At 38.0% G+C, this 18,167-nt stretch overlaps 2 protein-coding genes and 1 long non-coding RNA gene across 3 annotated transcripts in view; 2 read left to right on the forward strand and 1 right to left on the reverse strand.

Moving 5' to 3' along the window:
• The window catches only part of LOC125676121 (uncharacterized), a 180,282-nt gene that overhangs the window by 2,483 nt on the left and 159,632 nt on the right, over nt 1-18,167 (forward strand). The gene's annotated exons all lie outside the window — the stretch shown is intronic.
• LOC125662178 (uncharacterized protein K02A2.6-like) lies at nt 3,336-6,779 on the forward strand. Its single transcript, XM_056159013.1, has 2 exons — nt 3,336-5,602; nt 6,065-6,779. Exons 1-2 carry the CDS (start codon nt 3,336-3,338, stop codon nt 6,777-6,779), a joined length of 2,982 nt encoding a protein of 993 aa, XP_056014988.1.
• LOC130053216 (uncharacterized) lies at nt 11,773-17,317 on the reverse strand. The gene is made up of 2 exons (XR_008801738.1): nt 17,212-17,317; nt 11,773-12,008 (listed from the first exon to the last, which is right to left on the reverse strand). It is a non-coding gene; the product is annotated as an uncharacterized LOC130053216 (long non-coding RNA).

The raw sequence follows: 18,167 nt of genomic DNA on the forward strand, positions 1-18,167 counted from the left end.
GGGTGTGGTGAATTTCTGGTGAAAATGGGGATGGGGTCATATTCGGTCACGAGGGGATAGGAAAGATCGAATGTAAACAATACCCTCGTTTCCAAGAAATGAGGATGTGGTTTAAACTGTTTCTCGGGGGGGGGGGGGGGGATGCTTATTTATAGTTTTGTTTCTTACAGGTTGGCATTTTTGATTTAGAACTTTTCAAGGTTATTCATTATATATATATATATATATATATATATATATATATATATATAACAATTGGCAAAAGAACTGGGGTTTGACATAGAATACTGCAGTTAGTGACAGTCCGTATTTTTCACTGTATATCGTTATTGCTATATGCAGTCTATACGCAATTTTAATTACACGATTATGTCGCTATTGACAGAAATAAATAAATAAATCCTAGTTTAGTCCCCATACATTCATTACAAAACCGATCATGATTCGATATCAACACGACATCGTCAGTCGATATCAATATGCACCACTATAATTATCACATACCTTTACTGACGATATCGTGTTGATATCGAATCATGATCGGTTTTGTAATGAATGTATGGGGACTAAACTAGGATTTATTTATTTATTTCTGTCAATAGCGACATAATCGTGTAATTAAAATTGCGTATAGACTGCATATAGCAATAACGATATACAGTGAAAAATACATACGGGTTCAAGCCCAGTATTCCGACGGTCCGATAGTCCGACGGGCCGGTAGTCCGACGGTCCGATAGTCCGACGGTTCAATATTCCGACGGTCCAATAGCCCGACATGTTGACCATCACCAAAAATGTTAATCAATAGAGTTAAAACGTATTCATGTCAAGCATTATTTTAAGGAAATTACCAGAAACCGCCAAAATCGACACGGCCTGATTATAAATCAGACAATCAATTTCTGACCAAAATCATTCAAGTGTAAACTTACGGCGGCGTAGAAAGGCCATATATAAATATATTATTCGTTCGGACGAATTAGCTATTTGTTCGGACATATTAGTAATTCGTTCGGACAAATTAGTAATTCGTTCGGACGAATTACCGATTTGTTCGGACGAAATAGAAAATCGTTCGGACAAATTAGGAATTTGTTCGGACGAATTAGCTATTTGTTCGGACAAATTAGCAATTTGTTCGGACGAATTAGCTATTTGATCGGACATATCAGTAATTCGTTCGGACAAATTAGTAATTCGTTCGGACGAATTATGGATTTGTTCGGACGAAATAGACATTCGTTCGGACAAATTAGCCATTTGTTCGGACGAATTTGTTATTAGCTATAAGCTAAGGCAACGCCAATGCCGTAGTCAAACACCGTAAAGTGTTGGTAGGAGAGCACAAAACTTAGATTGGGACACATGCTAAAATGGGATTCAATTCCAAAATTTTCCACATAAACGTCATGAAGATGGTGACGGTAACCTACATAATCACCCCCAACCCCTGAAATAACAAGCTAAAAATGGTAGGAATCCCTACACCCTGCTCAGTCTTAAAAGTTTGAAGTAGGCCTCAAACCCACCCCCCCCCCCCACCCACCCCCACCCCCATCCACGGGCAAAAGTTTATTAAATGAAAATTTTCTGTATAACGGGGCATAACACAATCAATAAGGAAATCAATTTTTGTATGGAAAGACAATAATGCAATTATGCGCCAATCAGAGCCTATCTAAGTTTTTCAACGGAAATCTGTATATCCGAATTTTATACCAATTTTATGGTATACCTTTCTTTATAGCAAATAACAATTTTTGAACAGAAATTTCTTGCACTAGAATTAAGGGGAGGATGTTATCAAACAACATTTGATATAAAGATGAGGATCTCGTTTGGGGTCCCAGAAGTGTAAGGAGGGGGCACATACATACTCTTGTCTCCACTCCCTACTTTTGAAAGTGTTAAGGGGACACGAACAGGCGCGTGGCATCGTTTTTGAAAGGGGGAAGCTGGGGGCCAGCCAGAAAGGATTAGTGGGAGGGAGGCAGCCGAACCAAAAAGAGTTTTAACATGTAAAAAAGAAGAAAGGAATTTTTTTTAAAAGTGGGGAAGGGATCAGCCCCCCCCCCCCCCTCTGTTGATACGTCCCTGACGAGTATCCGTTGTCAGCCCTCCCTACAAGCCTATATATATCTGTATATATGTATACCTACATATATCTACATAGCTCTCTATAAAGACACGATGAAAATGTTCCTTAAATTCAGCATACATACATACAGACAGACAGACATACATACAGACACACACACAGCGAGTAGGAATGAATGAACCCACGGGTGATGGAGAAAGGAACGAAGCGTAATCAACCGTCGGCTTCCGACGATGCCGAAATATATACATGTAGATGTAGGTGGGTACCTGTAAAGTGCGAAACGAAACGAAATCTACCGAAACGAAAACCCACCGAAATGAAATGAAACAGATTGTATAACCGAACTCTTTTATTAGAAATGGTATCTTAGGCCCCTGTGAATATTACCACATGTAAATAAAATTCGCTTCCCCTTTGATATAGGCTTTCAGCTTGACTGGTACACAGCTTTAAAAGCTGGAAAGGGCGGGGGGAGGTGGTGAGTAAGCAAAATGTACATATCCGAAGTTGATTAAATAACATGTGCAATTAGTTTCAGATCAATAAATTTCAGAACGGAGAGTTACAGTCTCAGAGGTCTGGCGAAACACACTAAACAAGGGGTGGGGTCGCTGGCGTTGGATCCGCTTTTGGGTATAGATACATTGTTTTAAGAAACTGGTGTCTGAGAAATTTGAAAGCAGGAAGAGCTCTTAACCTTTTATTTTATCTCTAACTGCTGAGGTGCGAGTACTTTCAATAATGGAAAAAGTTAGATAGTATACCATATTATATGAATGCAATTCGGTAAAAAATATATATATGTGTGTTATTAAAAATTATTATTGATATGTAGTGAGTCTAAATATAACTCTATACATTTGTTTTGTTGCTAGGACGGGGAATTGAAAACGGGAAGGAAAGCAGAATTTTTTATGCAATAATATCAGGAGGAGGTCAGCATTTTGTAAACTCAAAAGGCTTATGAATGTTTATGATATAATAATAGCATAATACATTTAAAGATTATTTCCCAGTTTGAATTTCCCGCGATATTTCATGTGTGTATTGAACTATTCCCAGAATGCACTGTATTTTGTTTGACTGCCATCTTTATTAAACTTGTTAGACTGTTCACACGTGTTTCTCGATCTCCCGCACTAAACATGGTGTCAGAAGACTTAACACAGTAAGGAAACGCCTAGAGACTGTAAGTGTTTTTCAGGTGACATTTCCGATATTCTGAACCATTATGCCTAAATTCAACCCGCCAGAATCGTTCGACTTTAGCCGACCAAGCGAGTGGCCGGAGTGGAAACAACGATTTTGCAGGTACCGAACCGCCACGAAACTTGACAAGGAGGATGAAGCCATCCAAATTAGTTCATTGATATATGCCATGGGACTGCAGGCGGAACACATAGTTAAGTCTTTCGTATTTGGTGACGGGGAAGATGAGACAAAGTTCGAGGTAATTCTGAAGAAGTACGATGACTATTTTGTACCCAAACGTAACGTGATTCACGAAAGGGCCAAATTCCACCTGAGATCGCAAGCTCAAGGAGAATCAGTCGAAACTTTTATTCGTTCACTGCATGAACTCTCAGAACATTGTGATTTTGCTAACAGATCCGAGGCAATCCGAGATAGACTTGTTATTGGCATCAACGACAAAGGACTATCAGAGAAACTGCAGCTAACCAAGGATTTGACTCTTGAGAAAGCGTCAGAAATGGCCAGGAATTCTGAATTAGTGAAATCTCAAATTAGAGATCTACAATCCAAAAATTTGGATGCGGTACGGGTGAAACGTCATACTCAAGATCCGCCACACCAAGTAAATCGTGGAAGAGGTGCGCAACGGACTCGCGGTGGACAGTCTAGTCGCGGCAGAGGATCTAATAATCAGAACCGACAGAATGCGAATTTACCGTTGTGTGGAGCGTGCAATTGTAAACATTACGAGGGTCAGTGCCCAGCTCATGGACGGCGATGCAGAAAGTGCAACCGTAGGAATCATTTCGCAGTGTGCTGTCGTTCCAACACTGTTGCCGGTGTTCGTGAAATTGTCGACGACGACAATGATCATCATGACTACTTTCTAGGTTCAGTGACCGCGTGCAACGAGGGAGAACCGTGGTTTGTTAAACTTAAAGTTTGTGGTTCAGAGATTCCGTTCAAGATTGATACTGGTGCTGACATTTCCATCATGTCAGAATACACGTACAAATCGCTACCATTTCAACCAAAATTACATGTGAACAACAGCAAACTACAAACGCCAAACGGTGATCTTCACTCACTTGGAAAATTCAAGGTTACTACTCGACATAAGAATCATCCTTATTCATTTCACGTAGTTGTGATTCCAAGCACCGACTCTCAGAATAATCTTCTATCAAGATCAGTTGCGTCTACCATGGGTCTCATTCAGAAGATAGGAAGTGTCATAGAACATCACGGTACTATGAAAGGTGACCCAGTGAAAATTGTTCTCCGATCTGATGCGCAACAGTATTGTGTTACGACTGCTCGACGAATACCGTTCGCTCTTATGCCGAAAGTGAAAGCAGAACTCGACAAACTAGAAAATGATGGTATCATTCGTAAAATTAATGAACCTACTGACTGGTGTGCACCAACGGTTCCAGCAACAAAGAAAAACGGTGATGTGCGTATTTGCATCGATCTGAAGCGTCTTAACGAAGCCGTTAAACGTGAGTACTACATGCTACCGAATCTGGACGATATCTCTCCGAAATTAAGCGAAGCGACCATATTCTCTAAATTGGATGCAGCATCAGGATTTCATCAACTTAAACTGCACGAGGACAGTCAAAAATTGACTACATTTATTACTCCTTTTGGAAGGTACTGTTACACGCGCGTACCGTTCGGAATCTCGTCAGCACCCGAGATATTCCAAAGGCGCATGGGAGAAGTACTATCTGGGTTGGAAGGCGTAGAGTCGATAATAGATGACGTCATCATCTATGGATCTTCACGCAATGAACACGACCGCAGATTAAAAGCAGCATTGGATCGTATTAGAGATGCAGGGATCAAACTAAATCCCAACAAGTGCGAATATCGAAAGGAGAAAATTGAATATTTTGGACACATCATCTCGAAAGATGGTGTTCAACCTAGTCCAGAACGTGTGCGCTCTATTCTGGATTTGCCACCACCGACTAACATCAGTGAGTTGCGTCGTATTATCGGGATGATCAATTATCTTGGTCGATTTGTTCCTGATCTATCCAGTATCATGAACCCTATCAATAATCTGTTAAAATCAGACACAGCGTGGACTTGGGATGAATCTCAGCAAAGTGCGTTTGACCGTGTGAAGAAACTCATTACAGAAGCGCCAGTACTTGCATTTTACGATATGACTCGACCCACTATCGTTAGTGCGGATGCAAGTAGTTTCGGTATCGGTGCAGCGCTATTTCAAGTTGTGGATGGAGAGACTAAAACCAATCGCATTTGCGTCTCGCACACTTACCGAGGCAGAGCGTAAATATGCGCAAATTGAGAAGGAATGTTTGGCCGGAGTGTGGGCATGCGAGAAATTCGACCGATACCTCATGGGAATTGGATCATTCGAACTGATTACGGACCATAAGCCGTTAGTACCGCTGATTAATACTCAAGATCTCAATAAAGCGCCATTGAGATGCCAGAGATTACTGATGAGATTACGTAGGTACAATGTCGTAGCGAAACATGTTCCAGGAAAACAGCTCGTGGTTCCGGATACGCTTTCGAGAAGTCCTCTCAATATCAGTGATCAAAGCAATACTGTTGAAGATGTTACCGCATACGTAGCGTCCGTGGTCAATACGAAACCATTATCAGATAAGAAATTGGAAGAAATTTGTAACGAAACATCCTCAGATCCGATTCTACCTGACAGTTCAGTTCGAAATCATTCAGACAGTTTTCGATTGATTATGGATTTCATCATACATTCTCCAGTCCTCATTATCCTCAAGCAAATGGAGAGGCAGAGAGTGTGGTTAAAGTAGCCAAACGAATACTCAAACAGCCGGATGTATTTCTAGCCCTAATGGCTTACCGCAGTACCCCCGTACATGCGACAGGTACTAGTCCATCTGAACTCATCATGGGACGTAAAATCAGAACTACCGTTCCGATTGGTTCTGACCAACTAGAGCCTGGATGGCCGGACCTAGGAAAAGTTAGGGAAAAGGACAGACAATCCAAACACAGGATGCGTGTAAACTTCAATCGTATGCATGGAGCTCGCATTTTAAAACCACTTTACGTAGGTGACCGTGTTAGGGTGAAAACTGATAAAGAAAAGTCTTGGGATGAGGCAGGAATCGTCACATCTGCTGATTACGCGAACCGCTCATACTTTGTGAAAACTCTCAGTGGAGACCTCAGGAGAAATCGTAAGCACTTGCTTCATGTCAATGATGAAATGCAAGATTCATCTGTGCCAAGTGATTTTCAGTGTTCTTCCGCTATGGAACCGGAACCGGAAATTCCGATGGGGAACCAGAATTCAGAGGAATCGCTGTGTACCGAAACAACCACACCACTTACCAATGAAACTCCGAGTGTACCTGTTACGAACATTCCACAGAGTAGCACTCCACCAGCTACCGTAAGGCGTAGTGGTCGCGAAATAAAACGCCCCAAATACCTAAGTGACTATTTGCTGTGAATTTATTCATAAGTCATGTCAGACATTTTGAACAGTTTTGCTATTTTGCTATTCATTTACTTTAATGTACATGGTATTCATTTTTGCACATTTCACTGGAAGTGAATAGAGACATTACACAGTTGTATGTAATTATGTTATAAAGACAGTCAACTCTAATCATTATATAAAGATATTTTGATACATTGAAAAATTCAATTCCTATGTACTGTACATCTATTTTTGCTTCAACTATTCCTAATTTTGGTAAAGATAAATTTTTGAGATTTATAATCTTAAGGAAGGAGATGTTTATAATATATTAATAGCATAATACATTTAAAGATTATTTCCCAGTTTGAATTTCCCGCGATATTTCATGTGTGTATTGAACTATTCCCAGAATGCACTGTATTTTGTTTGACTGCCATCTTTATTAAACTTGTTAGACTGTTCACACGTGTTTCTCGATCTCCCGCACTAAACAATGAACAAGGGAAGCAGAAATTGCAAAGAGGACGGGAAGACACACTCAGAATCCACCGTTTGATATACTACATACAAATACACAATATCCACATGTATACATAGATTTGACTTTAGAGCAAAAAATACTGAAACGTGTATTTATGCCGAACTGTAACCCTCCGTTCTGAAATTTATGGATCCGAAACTAATTGCACAGGATATTCAATCAACTTCGGATATGAACTTTGTGCTTATTCACCCTCTTCCAACTTTTAAAACTTTGTATCTGTCAAGCCGAAGGCTTACCACAATGGGGAGGCAAATTTTATTTATATGTAATAACTTTAACAGGGGCTTAAGATACCATTTTTAATTATTATAATTAATAGAGTTCGGTTATACACCATTTTTAATTATTATAATCAATAGAGTTCGGTTATACAATCTGTTTCGTTTCGTTTCGATGGGCTTCGTCTCGTTTCGGTGGGTTACGTTTCGGTAGATTTCGTTTCGTTTCGCACTTTACAGGTACCCGATGTAGGTCGAACCCGTTCTAAGTTTCCCACTGTGCGATGTTTTGCTCTTGTGACGTAAAAAATCGCTCTGGCACACGGCACTTAATCCTGTTTTCTGCTGCCTATTACATAGCGATCTCTTATATATGTGGCCACAAATTATCGGAGTTTCGGACTCTCGGACCGTCGGACTACCGTACCGTCGGAGTGTCGGACTATCTAACCATCGGACCGTCGGAATACTGGGCGGTCACCATTGATATCGGTACGATATCATGTTTGGTTTGTTGATATCGTATTTACATCGTGTCTTGGACAACACTCTTTAATGTATGAACCGTTGTAATAAATTTACCATATGATATGCGTAACCACGCCACTCTTTTTAGATTATTGTCCGATCGTTCAGATTTCAACACATTCACTTTACCCCGAATTTCCTCATCAAGCTTTAGAATACGATTAAGGTTATTAGCACATAATTTACAAGCGTAACCACTGCTGTTGATGCGAATTTCATTTTATAAATACTGATAAACGTTCCTTGCTTCCGTAAACAGGGATCTGTAGCCTTTTTTTGTCCGTTATTACTTGTAAACAAATGCTGCACGTTTTAGTTGTGGGCGTAGTCATTAAAATATCGGAAATCTGTTATTGTGACTGTGATTAGTCAAAACAAGTAATGTGCCATTTCATAAATATTTATAAAAATCAAGGGTTCCGCTGATCATGCAGCCACGGATTGAGGTAGGGTAGGTACTACCGGACTCACTAACCGTGACTAGCGATGATGCATCGACAATCAATACTACTTTTATCATTTTATCACCACGTGTTTTAAAAACACTTGACTGCAATTTTGAAAATGAACTGTAGCGTGCAAGGTGAAGATAACGAACAGTGATCAATCTCATAACTCCTATAAGCAATACAGTCTGTTTAATGCCTAGGTCACACATTCACGGTTTGGACGCCGGATTGCTATGGATACGATCCGGGATCCTTCGTGGCAATCTGTATTGTTCCGTGGCTTTCCGTATTATGGCTGTAGTTGTACATAGTACATGTAGTACTTGTATATCCATGACAAATTTTGAACATGTTCCAAATTTTACCACGGAACAAACATCCGTAGTACATCCGTATTGATCCGTTTTAGTCCGTATTAAAACCGTATCTATTCGTAGATCCGGTGTCGCCAAGAATTCGTACGGTTATTTACGGTGAACTACGTACTAGTACGGTCAAACCATGTATTGGCTAAGGGTTTATTACGAATTTGTCGCGGAACAGCACGAAACCATTGCGTTGCATTGCGGATAGGTAGAGATCAACAAGGTTTCCCGAGGTCTTTGACGGTTGACAACGTAACGTCACGACAAAATACGGAATATCACAGCTCACAACTGTGTATTACGAAGAAATACCACTATATGTGCTAAAGAGGGATAGTCATAAGATTGGCACCAAACTGTAACCAAATTGACACTAGGGTTATGTATAAATACTCCCTGTTAAATGTAGTCTGCATCTTGCCCTAGGTGTACATGTACAAATATTATCCAACATGAACAATCAACAAATGGTGCTTGTTATCAATTGGCTGAAACTGGATATTGATGTGGTACAAAATATTAGGGCTATGATCGAGCTTGTTGAGGACAGAATTGGAGGTGATCGGTGGCAGAGGAGATGGTGGACTAGGGACTGGATTCTTCGAAGGCCCATCCATGGCCAATATGAGGCTCTCATGGCTGAACTTTGTGAGGAAAATCCAGCTGCATTTAAGAATTTTGTATGAAAAGATCCACATATGCTTCAAGAACTTCTACAAGTTATTGGTCCGAAAATTACGAAGAATACCACCTGGTATAGACAACCAATGAATTATGGATTGAGGCTAGCCATCACCCTAAGATATTTGGCTACGGGACACAGCTACTACACATTTATATATGGTTTCCGGGTAGCGCACAATACCATCTGTGGTATTCGAGATGTATGTGAAGCCAGAGTTTCAGCGTATTCTGAGGATGTTACCCAGCCTCGTACTGAACCTGAACAGTCACAGGCTATAGTAGAACAGTTTACAGCGATATGGAAGTTTCCTCATACACTGAGTGCTCTAGATGGCAAACACTTAGCAATTCGGTGTTCTCAAAACTGAGGATCCCTGTACCACAGTTATAAAGGATATCATTCAGTGGTGCTGATGGCCCTTGTCGACGCAGATTACAAATTCCGATGGGTTAATATTGGTGCTCAATTTGGATGTTCTGATGCTCAGATTTGGAACCAGAGTGAGTTGAAAAAGGCCATTTAAAGGAGGTTGATTAGCATGCCAACAGCCACCCCGGTTCCCGGTGATGACAAACCAATGGGCTATTATATCATCGCAGATGACGCATTTGGCATGAAAACCTGGCTCATGAAGTCTTTCTTCAGACGCGGTATTGCCTATGACGAGAGGATTTTCAACTACCGCTTATCGAGGGCTAGAAGAGTTGTCGATAATACCTTTGGTATTCTTGCAAATCGATTCAGATGTTTGTTGTCAATAGTGAGCCAAAAGCCAGATACAGTGCACGTCATAGTTCTCGCCTATGTTTGCCTTCATAACATAATGAGTCAGATATCCTGGTGATCAGAACTCTCCAATGGACTAAGAAGACGATGAACACCAAATTATTCTTGGAGCATGGAGAGATGGTGTCATCATGGATGGTATGCAAATTCCCAGGGGCCGTAATATGGACACCTTCGACGCAAAACAACAGAGATTATTATCTAAAACATTACGTAAATTCTCCTGTTCGATCTGGCAGAATAAAATAGTATGGAGGATTATCCTTCAGAATTGTTGTTTGTTGGTTATTAACTATTGTATCTCATTTAATATTACACTGAAGACTTTCTGGTTGCTTGTCTTTATTTACATATGATGGAATGTAGAAGCAATTCATATGAGCAGATTGGGGCCCGTCTGTACTTTGTCATACTTTTGTATGGTCAAATCACAAGGTCAAGCTGCGAAATTCAAATCTAATATTGAAAAAAAAAAACGTTTGAAAATGATAAAAGAATAACTAGCTCCATTCCCGTAACTAAAGGAATTTTGCCCACTTAAGCATACTTATTTGACCATCTTTAGAAATATTGACTACATTTTACACCGCGACCTGTTAAATCGATTTGTAGTAATACCACTACAAACCACTTAATTATGGTTTACCTACATTCGCAGATGCCAAGTTCTTCTGCTTTTTCTTTCCATAGGTCAGTTTTTATCTTTGTTAGTGTATAATCAGCTTGTCCGTTGTCGTATAGGAGTTCATGTTCTTGGAACCATTGTGCAACATCATCCTGCTTCTGGGAAAATTAAATGTAGTGGTTCCTGGCGTGACTTTCTAGTATCTTTTTTTATTAACAGGTACCTCTTATTCAGAGGAGGTACTAGACGAACCCAAGTCTCTGTCAATGCTAGAACGTGCCTCATCACGCACATTTTGATTTTCCTTGGCCCTCGTTCCAGTGGGTGGATATTTAAGAGATATTCTCTTTTTTGGCGCCATCTTGAATGTAAACGAGCACGAGCGAATGCATGTACGAATTGCTTACCTGATTCTGCTCGTGGGCACTCCGCAGTGATTCGTAGTATCCCGTATCAGACCGTTCTTATTCGTTCTAACCCTCACTTATGCCATAACAGATCATAGTTCGCCCGTAGTGTGCACGCCCTGGTATGTGCCGTTCTGTATTAAACCGTGTTATTTCCGTATCAAATCGTGGAGTTCCGTATCAAACCCTAACTAACCGTAGCACTCATGTTGCCAATTAACCCTCTTCCTACATTTTCCTTGGTAGATACGTCACAAACCACAGTCCAATCGTTTCGTATCCGTATCAGGTCCGTACCGGACTACGCAAATCGGCATTTCCGGGATCATCCGTAAGATTTAATCCCTAGTGAAACGGCAAGGCAAACCATGAATGTGTGACCTAGACATATCATATAAAACACAAACACCATATATTTTTCGAACTTTAGTTTTATTTCACTATTGAATTTGGTCTGCGTAGCGCCACTTATGGTAGTAAGTAGTCATTAGGCAATATCATTTCGTATTCCGACAATTGTAACGGGACAAATAGGCAAAAACTGGCGGCATGCTGACCTGATTGATCAAGTTTTCTTCACATACCCTAGCCCACCTAACCAATGAAATCTGATGCAGGGATAGATATAGCGTCCGATTCCGATTCTTATCTAAAAGAAAACAAGAAACATTGATGCAAGCCGGAAAGATTATGGGAATTGTAAGGAATAAGGTTAGAAAAGGTGTTCCAAAGAATTCCTTTGTTTAAAAGCGCTTGATAAATACAACGCGAAGGCTGGCAAAACTTGGAGAAATTTCGATCAAATCAACTGAGTGAAAGAATCGTTAATTATACGAAGTGACTATTTATTGGTAGCTCAATAATGCAACTTATATCAAAATTTGAACTTAAAGGGACTGGTTCACGTTTTTCGAAAGAACTAGTTTTCATTCTTTATGTTAAAAATTAAAAATATAACTCATTTAATGTTGACAACCAAAATTTTGACCATCTGAATGCAAGGTTAGTAGCAATGTTTTAGCTTTTATTCAGTGTTATGTAAACAAAGACTCGAGTCTTTTTATGCAAAGAAACAAACCAGTGAAACGTTAATTTTGTAATTCAAAGCATCTTCATTTTGTACAATCACAACTTTTAAGCTTTAAATGATATATTTTACCTAAGGTATACTTGAGATGTGATGCATATAATAAACTTAGATCAATATCCATTTATTTTGAAAACTTCGTAAACAATAACACACCTTTGTTTTCAAAACAAATAATAAACTCTCTCAAATGAATTTCTGTCATGATGCATGGCCTTAATTTTTTTGTGAAACCCTCTAAACATACTACACTAGAGATTTTGATCATTTAAAGTATAAAACAAAATTTGGGGGAAAATCGTGAATCAGTCCCTTTAATATGCAATACCAAAGTCAACAGCAGGCTATACACAATTTACGCTTGTCCGATGGGTCAACACAATGATACGTTTGCCCGATCAATCGATATAATTTGCCTCAACTAAATATATTTTCTTTCCTGTGGCGTTGCACGTGAAAATGTCTGATCTTTGCAGTTTCCATAAAGTCACGTGGTAAAAATTCTTGTGTTTGAAAGTCCTCTAAGTAGGAAACATTTTTCAGAAGGCAACGTGAGTTATTTCCCCTTCAATACAAGGGCGCACAACGTGTTGCGGTTCTCAATCCATAGCGTCAATATATAGATTTAATATATCTTATTGTAATTCAGTGCCAGTTAAGGGATTTTTCTGTAATGAATGAGAAATGAAATGACTGCGAAATAATAGTAGTCTCTGATTTTATGTATGTGTCCTTTGTGACTTTTTCCGCATGCAATGTTGGATCATGATGTAACAAAATCTGTAAATATTAGTCCTTTACTACTTTTACGGATCAAGATATCTTTAGCATATAATTAATCCTTCAATGTTAACTTTATTAAACTTTTTGGACGTTCAAAACACAATTAGATAGCAGAAATTATATGTGCAACCAAAGCATGTACATGTTACGTTGACGGATTCAGGGGTACGTACGGACGTTGTAACACACGTGCATGCCTATGTTACTTTGACGGATTCAGGGGTACGTACGGACGTTGTAACACACGTGCATGCCTTTGGTTTTAAAAAAAAGTACAAGAGAAATATAGAGAGTGATATATATCAGAGTATGGTATTTATATATATCTAAATCTAAATGGGGGGGGGGGGGGGGGACTCTGTAAGCTTATGTCATCTGACATCGATTTTCATCATTCATCGGTTTTAAAGGGGAAGGGTGTTTATGAAAACTATGTGAATTTAATAGTTTTGTCAGACATTCAATATTTGATCATATCGATCCCTTAGCTATAAATCCTGCAAATTCGTTTGTCATTTCAAATTCTTTCTAAAGTGTTTTTTATAGCAAGCCTTTTTACTATTTATTGGTAATATAAGATATCTCTTTAAAGAAAAGAGATATCTATTCACACTAGAGACATATCTCTATTGGTTATAGAGATATCTCTGAAAGTTAGAGAGATGTCTATTTACGCTAGGGAGATATCTCTTTAAACAAAAGAGATATCTCTTTAAACAAAAGAGATATCCCTTTACGCTAGAGAGATTTCTCTTTCTCTTTGAGAGATATCTCTTAAAGCTATATCTCTCAAAGAGAAAGCGACATCTCTCTATTCTAAAGCGATATATCTCTATCAATGTAAAAGAGACTCTTTAAGTTTTAAATTCTCAAAAAGAGATATCTCTTTAACTTAAAGATCACAATGACTTCTCCATGTTGCATCGCCATTAATATGATGTTACTCTATTGTTTAACCAATCAAAATACTTCTAGTGTAAAAATGGCGGAAAACGTTGACGAGGTGGTTGGGGAAATATTATCAAGTTACCGAGAGGTTAAATCCAGTCTAGCTCACATATTTTATCAATTTATTATCTTTGAGTTTTGTTACTTGTATACACTTCACATGCAGTAAACGCAAAATGAAAATGAAAGAGATATCTATCTAATTGAAAGAGATATATCTCTAATTGGAAGAAATCTTTCTCTAAGTGAAGGATATTTCTCATTTTTAGAGAGATATCTCTTAAATTAAGAGATATCTCTCATTTTAAAGAGATATCTCGTTAAAATAAGAGATATCTCTATCTAAAGAGATATCTTATTTTTCGAATAAATAGTAAAAGCGACTACTATAGTTTTTATTTGGTATATATAACTATTAAACTTATAAAACCCTATGCAGACGATGAAAATGTACAAAATACATGTCATGTTATCAACAACTTAATCCTCTGGTTCAACCCCCTCCCCTTTGATAATTTTCGAAATCTGCGCCTGGACAATGTTGATTACATGTACATGTGTATCGAATCCGTATCTAATCTTTCTGTACAAATCTGGGTTGGATTTTGTTTCTTAACGTACGATTCAATATTTTGAAAATAAATTTTTATTGAAATCAACTTTAATATATTGCACAGGTCGACCTGCATTGCAGAACTTTCGTACATTTAGCATTATAGATGATGGAAGCGGGAACTAGCGTCAAACGTTTTCGACATCGTTCTTTTCCCGCTATTATTACTGGAAACGTTTGCCAATTTTAAAGTTCGATCTATAGGCTGGTTCCCGGCCTTTTCTAAAATAATGGTAGTGAATTGAAGTGGAAATGTAATCAAATTAACCCAAGGATTGAAATAAAACATCAACCCTTGTCCACAAGTGCTTGTGGACAGGACTTCCGGTACCCCCCTTCTTTTATTTTTAAATGTTCAATTCCTTGGGTATTTCGGACGTATTTTTGATAAAATATGTAACTTCAGAGTTTATCTATTTCAATGGAATACACAAATCTCGCATAGAAACCGTTTTTAAAAATGTCATATCACCGATCATAATATATGAACAAGGTGTGCAATGTTGAAAAAAGCTACACCTCGCTGAGAAATCCTATCGAAAAAACACCAATAATGCATATACCAACTGAAAAGAACGGTCATTCTAAATCTACTGATGATTCGTGGATTAAATGCATCGCTATTTGGTGCGCAATAACTACTTCACACCGCTCAATTTCATCGTTTTAACCTCGCCACTTCTCATTTCTGACTATAACGAACGGAAGTTGTAATGCTGGAATATTTCTGTCGCAGCCAACTATTTTTAGAACGAGAAAACCTAGGTAAAATAAATCAAGCAGTAGTCAAAATTTTTAATTCTATAAATTTGATTATTTCTATTTGATGAACCTTTCTAAATGATACCAAAATTCCACCACCCCTTTACTAAATATAAAATATGATCGTTGAACACCAAATACATTTGAGTTAAACTTATTTTAGGAGACATTCAAAACCCCAAAAGAAAGAACAAATTGCTGTCCCATACGAAAAAACAAAAAAGGTCATTTACCAAACACCGAAATAAGGAGCTATTTAAAAAACAGATTTATTTTTAAAATCTTAAAACATGCAAATATCTTATTAAAAGTGATTGCTTGATCTGTAATAATATATAGGCCTAATGAATATGAAATATTTGGACTTTGACATCTGGACCTTAAAGTTCAAATTCAACAGGGGACTCAATCTGGTCTGAAAATAACGGTTTAATTTAAATGCAATGATAGATGTTTAAATCTGGCAACAGGATACCTTAATCCAATGATATAAAACTTCCTTTGACGAGATTACTGAGGTCGCCATGTAACTATGCATAAATGAATAAATTAGCCTCCATAGCATTCATCGTTTTTATCAAGAATACTAAAACTGTTTTTTACAAATCGTACAGAACATTTTTTTTATTCTCTTGACAATTGTTTATGAAATATTGCTGATTTCGATCGGCTCATAATTGTGCTGACCCCCTCCTACCATCAATCCCCGAAAACCCCATTATAATTGCATATGTAGAGTCACGAAAAAGTCGCAACATCATATTACGGTGCAATCGGAACATCGACCTGCCTTTTCCGCCAAATCGAAAGGTAGCAGAAAAGACTGAGCGATGTTCTGATTGGCTGCCTTTCCACATAGCATTTGGTTAAACCCCATTTATAAAAGTACCTCAAGGTCAACGCAATGAACAGGAAACGAACTTTTCTTTGAAATTTAAACACCAGTCTAAGATTATATATATGCGTCGATAAGAAATAGTAATATACTTTCATAGTTTACAGTGAATTTCGTAACTAGGAGTCAAAGGAAATTATATACTAACAAAATATGAAGCAAGTTATTCTTTAATCTTTATTTACATTATCTGAAATTTTGCATTCATTGTACTTAAAAAGCAAGGGGGAAATGTAAACAAACTCAAGTAAATCATAATAACAGCCAAATATACATGTAGTCCCACCACACATGCAAGTTATTAGTAATGTATTTCATCCCCCCAAATCCAATCCTCTCATCATCAATATCATCAACAACAACTACGAGAGAGAGAGAGAGAGAGAGAGAGAGAGAGAGAGAGAGAGCCCCTTATTTATTTTATAAACCAATGAAACACCCGTTTATTACTTCACTCAAAGAAAACTTAACACTTAAAAATTGATACAGTATATATCAATTAAAAGTTAATAATCAAAGTCAGAAAACCTTTCAAATCTATTTCGTGTACACACAATTCCATTGCAATAATGAAATATGTATCCATCTATACATTTATTTTTATGTTTGCATCATTCACCCTTAAAGTACAAACAGATACTTTCAGATTTCAAACATTTCGGTTGAGCATCACTGAAGAGACATTATTTGTCGAAATGCGCATCTGGTGCATCAAAATTGGTACCGTACAAGGTTTACATACTTAATAAAGATGGTTAACTTACAGAAAATACGACTCGTCTGGTTTCTTCGTCGACATGTTTCACCTTTGAGTACACGCCTGGTACCAACTGTGCAAAAGCCCCTGTCAGTCCTAGTATACAAAGCCTTATAGAAATCCAAGCCATGTCTGCACTACGTACTCTGTCAGTTTACCTGACACCGACTTCATATACATGTACCAGTTACGACACGCCTTTTAATTTACATGTAAATAAGCCTGACATAAATCACATTTGTCATTCAAACGTCTCTTCAAGGTTCAATTCCAATAATCAATGTACATGTATATATGGAAAAACTAAGCAGCTGTTAAGCATCTAAAATGTATAGAAAATATAGATTTTTTTCATTTTTTTCTTCGACGACTTTAACATGCTTACATGTATGTCTGTCTTATCTTATCTGTCCGTTTTCATTAACATTTTTACATACACGTGGATAATCCCTAATGAGCATCTTTATCGTTAACAATATAACTTTACAAAAATACGTATTTACTTATTAGAATTTATCATCATCCATATGAATATTCACAAAGGGTCTTGAAAGTGGTGTATTCATTCACAATGAATGGGGATGCTACCAGATATCATTTCAGATCGAGGTCTTGTTATAAAGAAAACAATACGAACATTTCATATTTTGTAAAGGCACAACTAATGTACCGATGAAAGGTGAAGATAATGAACTATAAGGAATACATGTACAAAATAAAGAATGAGGGAAACACAGACCAGTGGATACACCAGAGGTGGGATCAGTGCCTTGGAGGAGTAAGCATCCCCTGTCGACCGGTCACACCCGACATGAGCCCTGTCTTGAGCAGGTAAACGGAGTTATCCGTAGTCAAAATCAGTGTGACTAGAACAGCCTAACAATCGGTATGAAACAAGTCAGACAGAATTTGACCAAATGATAGGTTGTATTGGCAAACTAAACTATACATTGTACAAAGGAA

The sequence above is a fragment of the Ostrea edulis genome, chromosome 3 (genome assembly GCF_947568905.1).
Source record: "Ostrea edulis chromosome 3, xbOstEdul1.1, whole genome shotgun sequence".
NCBI lineage: Eukaryota > Metazoa > Mollusca > Bivalvia > Ostreida > Ostreidae > Ostrea > Ostrea edulis.